Genomic DNA, 8,064 nt, shown 5'->3' on the forward strand with positions numbered 1-8,064 from the left:
ATTGTGACATGAAAGATAAGCAAGGAGGTTAAATGTGGCAAACATTATTTGCATGAATGTTGCCCTGTTTTCTATAGAATTTGCACAAGTCATGACAAATAATTAAAAAAACTGTACATTAACCTAGAGCATTAGCTAAAAACAGATAATGTGAAAAAGTACAATAATTTATATATGAATAATGCATTATTGTAGGCCTTATCAGTTTCCTTATCTAAGTACTTTCATTTTAAAAGTAATACCACACAAAATTCTGTTCCGAATTTTAGTCAATTTAAAACCATAAATGAGAGGATTCATAATTGGAGGTATAACAAGATATTCTATTGCAATAAAGTTGTCAAGTGCTTGAGGTAATTCTGATGACCCGAATCTTATATGCATGATATCAAACAGTATAGTCACGAGAAAAATGAGCAAGGAGGTTAAATGTGGCACACATGTCTGCATGAACTTGGCTCTGTTTTCTAAAGAATTCACACAAGTTTTGATGACATACACGTAGGACCAAACTATGAAAAAACCATGACATACGAAAATGATTATTGTAATGTATGCAACTATGTTGTTAACAATAGTGTCAGCTGGGAAACAAGCAAGTTTCACAATAACCCAATTCACACAAAAAAGTCTGGCAATATATGGGCTGCATAGCTTTAATCTAGATGTGAGGATAATATTTGTGCCTACAATGCAAAAAGGTGTTAACAAGGAGAAACACACTAATAATAAAAGTCTTTGCTTTGACATGATAGAGTGGTACTCCAGGGGTCGACATATAGCCACATATCTGTCATAAGCCATAACTGCAAGAATAGACAGATCACTGCAGGCAAATAAGTACATCGCTAAAGCCTGAACAAGGCATCCAGTATAAGAGATCACATGAACGGGAGACAACAGATCCCACAGAATCTTGGGGTAGAAACCTGTTGTTCCATAAAGTCCATTCATGCAGAAAGTGCACAATAGAATATACATTGGTTCATGCATGGTCTTATCCAAGATGATGGTCACAATAAGAGCAACATTTACCAGCACAATGAAACAGTAACACAGTAAAGTGAGAGAGAAGAGAGCAACTCTGTAGTTCATTGTTTCACTTAAACCTGAAAGAAAAAACAACTTTACATGAGAAACATTATGCATCATGGTTAGAAAATTGCATTTTGACCTGTGTTATGTACATCCATCCTTAACAGAGTGTTTGCTCCCTCATCTTACTGTTAGTAATATCTTGTCTTACTGCAGTCACACATGAGCTGGGAATTCAAACCAGCCAATCAATGTTTAGAAAAAGGTTTCCTCCTTGTTTCAGCGTGCTGCAATCTACTGTATGAGCAATGCATAAAATACATAAAACCTAAAGGAACATTGGAAATGGAATTCATTTTTGTCGTGAAAATATTTATAATTAATGAAGTTCATATGAAGTTCAGATGGCAGGTTCCGAAGGTTTTAACATTCATTTGAAAACAGCTATTGCGATTGGGAGTCAAGAGATAGAACATACGCATATTCGCAATAGCTTTGACCATGTATGCATATGTATCTCGTATGCAATCTATTGCAAGAGCGAGGCACTTGGACAGCTAAATTGTCCACCTTATGTTGTAGCTTGCAGTTATATGCCATAACTGCAAGAATAGACCTATCACTGCAAACAAATGAGTGTATCACTAAAGCCTGAACAAGGCATCCAGAATAAGAGATATTATGAACGGGAGACAACAGATCCCACAGAATCTTGGGGTAGAAACCTGTGGTCCCATAAAGTCCATTCATGCAGAAAGTGCACAATAGAATATACGTACACACACACACACTACATGTACACACACACACTTCCCCCCCCCCCCTCTTTTCCATAGTCTGTTGATTTTAGATAGTGTGCTCATGAATATATAGTTGTTAGTTTAGATATGAGTTCACTAGATCATTAGTATTAGAACGTAATGAACTCTGTTATATTTTAAAGAGCAGCTGTCTGACTATTTTGTGCATGTATTGTGATAATAGCTATATATGTGGTCTGTGCTCGAACTTAAACCGTCACTTTCACTCTGAATGTGTAATAGTACTCAGACTATTGACATTGTGAGTGAACACTAATTATGAGACTTAGTTTATTGTTTGGTTATTGGTCCCTGTTCGCAGGGTGGTGCCCCGTTATTATTAATAATCGTTAATAATTGTTACTGACATTAATAATTCTATTGATGTCAATACTTTAGTTTCTTAGATGCTGATAACCCAAACACGCTCCTTTACGTTCCCAACACCACACACGCTTAGGCAACAGATTCTTGCAGGTAACTACATCAACCTTGCTCAACTAATCCATCCAGTCACATGCAATCCCCATATCCTGAGGGAATTAATCACCGCTTTTGGACCCATCGAACTCAAACAGCCACTCCCCACCCGATCCAAGGAACTCACCTCGGCCGAATTTGCCTACTCTTTCTCCCTGTACTGTGATATCATCTGCTCCATTTTCCCCGACCGCAGGGCCGAGTTGGACGACTACTTGGCACATATACTCGACCTAGCCTTGCAGTTCGGCGGTAATGGGTTCTACACCTACCACTTCCTGTTCGCATCCGAAGCCGTCGGTCATGTGCAGCAGTTCAACCAGGGAATGTACTGGGGAACACTTGACCCAAAACTATACTGCAGAGTTTTTGCAGCTCGTGCCTCTCTTAATTGCAAGCTCTGCGGCGCACCCTCTCATACGGCCACCACATGCACCCTCACAGCACCCCTGCCCTCCACCTCAGCTTCCCGTAAACGAAGCCCCCCCATTTACCGCAGCCTGCCCCCATTAATCCCCCCACCATCCATCACCCCTAAACCAGAAATTAACCAGCCAACCACCTCCGGCCATCCCCCCAGAGTTATGGACAAAAGAGGTAGACCAATCCTCTACCAGGGCGGGAGGATGGTCTGCAATAACTTCAACGACTTAGGATGCCAATCCTCCAGCTACCTATTCCTCCACACCTGCTCCTTCTGCGAGGGGGCCCACGCAAGACCAACCTGTCCCCATAAACCAACAAAGCACAGCAAGTGTAAGTACCTCAATACACCAATTAACATCCACGCCCTAGCTTCCGCCCTTAAAACTCACCCAGACCGCTAGTTCACAAGCTTCCTCATCCAGGGTCTCACACATGGCTTCCACCCAGGCATGCAGGTGAAGCCAGAATCTTCCTTCACATGTAAAAACTTGCAATCAGCCATCTCCGAGCCCGTCACAGTCAACAAGCTCCTGGCTCAGGAAGTCAAAGACTCATACATGATAGGCCCACTCATTAGCCCACCTTTCCCTATATTCAGAATCAGTCCAATCGGCATTGCTATTAGGAAATATTCAGAAAAAAAGAGACTCATTATAGACCTCTCTTCCCCCCACGGCTCCACCGTTGCAAGCATCAACAGCAGAAGGTAGAGGAGTTAAAAAAGACACTGGTGTCACAGCAGACTATGTTCACCAAGGTAAAATCACAAAGTGAGGCTGCCGTGAAAGCTGGTTTTGTTGTGGTTGAAGAAATGGTAAAAGACCGGGCTGATTTAGCTGAGGGGGAGTTTGTAAAGCGGTGCATGGTTACAGTGTGCGACATCATGTGTCCAGACAAAAAGCAAGCATTTTTAAATGTGAGCTTGAGCAGAAATACTGGTACGTGTATGTGAGCTTGCCACCGATTTACAAGCACAGTTGATGGAAAAGGGAAAAGACTTCATTGCATATACCCTTGCTGTGGATGAGAGCGCTGACGTGACTGATACTACACAGCTGTCAATCTTTATCTGTGGAGTGGACTCCAGTTTATGCGTTACAGGGGAACTTTTTGGAATTAAATCAATGCATGGCACAACCATGGGAAAAGACATATTTGAGGAAGTATGTAAAGGTGTGTATGAAATGAAACTGGAACAAACTGACGGGACTGACGACAGAAGGAACACCTGCAATGTGCGGTAAAAAGAACGGATTAGTGGGGAGGATGCGGGAGAAGATGCAGCGGGAGAAATGTGCAGGTGAGCTGACAGCGTATCACTGCATCATACACCAGGAAACGCTGTGTGGTGAAGCTCTCAAAATGGAACATGTAATAAGCACCGTAACACAGACGTTAACTTTATTAGAGTAAACAATTAAATCAGCGCCAATTTCACTCTTTTCTTGAGGAGAGAGATTCTGAACATGGTGATGTGCTCTATCACACAGAGGTGTGAAGGCTAAGTCGAGGGAAAGTGCTGAATAGATTTTTTGAGTTGCATGAGGAAATCTGCCAGTTTTTGGAAAACAAATGGAAAAACACCACAGAGCTCTGGGATGAAAAGTGGCGATGTGAGCTGGCCTTTTTGTGCGACACAACGAAGCATGTCACTGCGCTAAACCTCCAGCTTCAGGGACGTTTGATCACAGACATGTATGATGCAGTAAGAGCTTTCCAAGCCAAGCTGGGAGACTCAGATGCTGTCACAGCTCTGCCACTACTATCCTGTTTTTTCCACCTCTCACTCACCTATTCAGGTTATTCAGTGCACCTGCCAGTCACACTCACCTCATCAGCTCATTACTCTCACCTGCTCACTCTGCTGCATCCACTATTTAAACCCCAGTCTCACACACACTCATTGCCAAAACCTTCCAGTGTATACCCTTGGACTGATTCCCCGTTACCGACCCTGCCTGTCTTGGACTACCCCGCCTTGCCTCTGCCCCGGTAGCAGCCTTCTGTTCCCAACCACGAGATCCTGCCGTTTTTTCCCTATGATTCTTCTACCTGTTGTGTGTCCAGAGGAAAATAAAGCTCTGATTCAAACTATCCATTGTGTCTGTCGTACTGCTCCTGGGTCCTTAACAAACCTGTTACAGATGCAGCAAGGAAACTTGGGTCACTTTCCATGTTGCCAAACACTGACAAACCCTGTCTCCACCGCTGTCTTCCCGACATTTTGCCGATACACTGGGTGCACTTGGCACAGAGTTCACTCAGCGATTTGCCAACTTTGCAGCTCATAAATTTAAAGTTGAACTCCTCAGCAATCCGTTTGCGGTTGACGTCGACACAGCACTTGTGCACTTCCAAATGGGGCCGATAGACCTCCAGTGTGATGACACACTGAAGGCAAAGTATGACTCCGTGGGCGCTGCACAGTTTACAAGCTTTTACGTTCCCCTTTTAGCGTCTAAGGGATGCGGGGAGTAACGATGTTAAATTCCCAGGGAAAAGAGAGAATGAGTAACGGATCAGGTTTAACGAAGGAGTATTTATTAACAAAACGGTTAACTGCTCACACGGCAGCAAATGAAAACTTCTTTCTTATGACCAGAAAGCGACACTACTTGACAAGCACAACAACAGCCCACACGGCTGTAACTGGGGTGATCCACTGATCCACAGCAACACGCGCCCACACAGCTTCACTACTGAGGTTTTGGCCCAAGGGGTTGTTCATGAGGCGCTCCTGTCCTTTTAACAACCGCTAATCGTGATTGAACGCAGCCGTGTTAGTTTATTCTGACTACAACTACAAATATGATGTTTTCATAGTGAATAGTAAAAGCGTTAGGAACTTACGTCCTATTAACAAAAATATTGTTTTAGTTTTTATTTATTTATTTACCTCATACAGTAGATTGCACCATGCTAAAAATGAGTTTGCTCTTTCTAAAAGTTGATTGGTTGGTTTGAATTCCCAGCTCATGCATTGCTATAGTCAGAAGATATTAACAACTGTGAGATGAGGAAACAGGCACAGTGTTAAGGACGTTTTCTAACCACGATGGATAATGTATCTCGAGTAACATCATTTGTTCTTTCAGGTTTAAATGTAACAGTGAACTACAGAGTTGCTCTCTTCTCTCTCACCTTATTATCTTACTGTTTTGTTGTACTGGTAAATGTTGCTCTTATTGTGACCATAATCTTGGATAAGAACATGCATGAACCAATGTATATTCTATTGTGCACTTTCTGCATGAATGGACTTTATGGAACAACAGGTTTCTACCCCAAGATTCTGTGGGATCTGTCGTCTTCCGTTCATGTTATCTCTTATTCTGGATGCCTTGTTCAGGCTTTAGTGATGTCCTCATTTGTCAACAGTGATATGTCTATTCTTGCAGCTATGGCTTATGACAGATATGTGGCTATATGTCGACCCCTGGTGTACCACTCTATCATGTCAAATCAAAGACTCTTAATGTTAGTATGTTTCTCCTTGTTAACATCTTTTTGCATTTCTGCGATGAATATTATCCTCACATCTAGATTAAAGCTATGCAGCCCATATATTGATAGACTTTATTGTATGAATTGGATTATCGTTAAACTTGCTTGTTTCCCCGCTGACACTATTGTTAACAACATAGTTGCTTACATTACAATAATCATTTACGCATTTCATGCTTTTTTCATAGTTTGGTCCTATGTGTATGTCATCAAAACTTGTGTAAATTCTTTAGAGAACAGAGCCAAGTTCATGCAGACATGTGTGCCACATTTAACCTCCTTGCTCATTTTTATTGTAACTATACTGTTTGATGTCTTTAATCTGCGATTTGGTTCAAATCTCCCTCCAACCATTCAAAATGTTATTGCAATAGAACTTCTCATCATACCTCCCATTATGAATCCTATCGTTTATGGTTTTAAACTGACCATAATTCGGAACAGAATTCTCGGTATTACTTGTAAAATTAAGAGATAAGGAAATTCAAATACATGTAATAATGCATTCATATTATTTTTGTATATGAATTATTGTACTTTGAAATATGAACTTTGCATATGGCATATTTCTTTTTGCATATTTACATGATCTGCCTTTCACTAATGTTTTAGGTTAGTTTACAGATTTGATTATTTGTGTGCACATTCCAGATGATCCTTGTAAATGAAATTGTTTGCTTAAATACCTTCTGTTTTGCATTGAAACACACTAGTGGCTTTGCTTTTGAGACTGTAGAAGCACAAAGGTCAGAAGACCTTTGTGCTTCTACAGTCAAAGTAGAAATGATGTAAAAAATAGATCATAATATTCATCCTTTTCAGCATGACACAACTGAACTTGCTATCTGCAACAAAAAAAAGATGTATATGACATGAAGGCCAAAGGCAGAGGAGTAACCTGTACCTTACTTGGGCTGCATGATAACATGCACAGTAAATTATCTGCTTTTAGCTAATGGTTGAATGTATATTTCTATATTATTTGTGTGCATATCTTATGATCCTTGTACAGGAGATCAATCTGTTTGCCCTTAATATCTTTGCACTTTTCATTGAATGCATGTTGGATGGTTACTTCCCTGTTTGAAAGTTCTTCAGTGTATCATTTCATCAGTGAAACTCATGTCCTAATGAGCAGGAAAATAGAGGAATAAAGGAAAGAGCATTTCTACCTTTCAAATCTAAGCTGCCTTTTCTTTGTGAAATTTTAAGTTGTGTTGACTCACTTAAGACGGGAATTTTCAATGTTGAAATTGATGTTCATATTTTAAATTTGCTTTACTAAATTTCAGCAAATAGAAAACAGAGCCACGTTCATGCAGACATGTGTGCCACATTTAGCCTCCTTGCTCATTTTTCTTGTGACTATACTGTTGGATGTAATGAATATGAGATTTGGTTCAACCATTTGCCTCAAACACTTGAAACTTTTGTGGCAATAGAATTTCTCATCATACTTCCCGTTGTGAATCCTCTCATTTATGGTTTTAAATTGACCAAAATTCGGATCCAAATTCTGGGTGGGATTTCTTTTAAATGACTTCTGTCTGACACAACAAGGCAACTCAAAGGGCGATAATAATGCCATCATATTATTCTAAAATATGCACTTTGCATATGGCATTCTTTGGCATATTTACATGATCTGCTTTTCGCTAATGGTTCTAGGTAAATGAAGGGTTTTATATTATTTGTGTGTTCATCTCAGATGCTCTTTGTAAATGTAATTGTTTGCACTAAATATCCCTCCACTTTTATTTAAATGCATTTTAGTTTTTGTTATTCTGCCTCATTTCAGTTATGAATAAATATGAAATAT

General features: G+C 40.3%; 2 protein-coding genes across 2 annotated transcripts; one reads left to right on the plus strand and one right to left on the minus strand.

Annotated features, from left to right (window-relative positions):
- Window positions 1–210: 210 nt before the first annotated feature.
- LOC116400196 (olfactory receptor 142-like) lies at window positions 211–1,152 on the minus strand. Its single transcript, XM_031877910.1, has one exon. The coding sequence runs from the start codon at window positions 1,150–1,152 to the stop codon at window positions 211–213; it is 942 nt and encodes a 313-aa protein (XP_031733770.1).
- A 4,644-nt stretch (window positions 1,153–5,796) lies between these two features.
- LOC116400197 (putative gustatory receptor clone PTE03) lies at window positions 5,797–6,723 on the plus strand. Its single transcript, XM_031877911.1, has one exon. The coding sequence runs from the start codon at window positions 5,797–5,799 to the stop codon at window positions 6,721–6,723; it is 927 nt and encodes a 308-aa protein (XP_031733771.1).
- The last annotated feature ends 1,341 nt before the right edge of the window (window positions 6,724–8,064 follow it).

The sequence above is a fragment of the Anarrhichthys ocellatus genome, unplaced genomic scaffold (assembly GCF_004355925.1).
Source record: "Anarrhichthys ocellatus isolate YVR2014 unplaced genomic scaffold, GSC_Weel_1.0 scaffold154, whole genome shotgun sequence".
Lineage (NCBI taxonomy): Eukaryota > Metazoa > Chordata > Actinopteri > Perciformes > Anarhichadidae > Anarrhichthys > Anarrhichthys ocellatus.

Coding starts and splice junctions, on each gene's coding strand:
- LOC116400196 (XM_031877910.1), bottom strand. CDS start 1,152: ATGATGCATAATGTTTCTCATGTAAAGTTGTTTTTTCTTTCAGGTTTA.
- LOC116400197 (XM_031877911.1), top strand. CDS start 5,797: ATGGATAATGTATCTCGAGTAACATCATTTGTTCTTTCAGGTTTAAAT.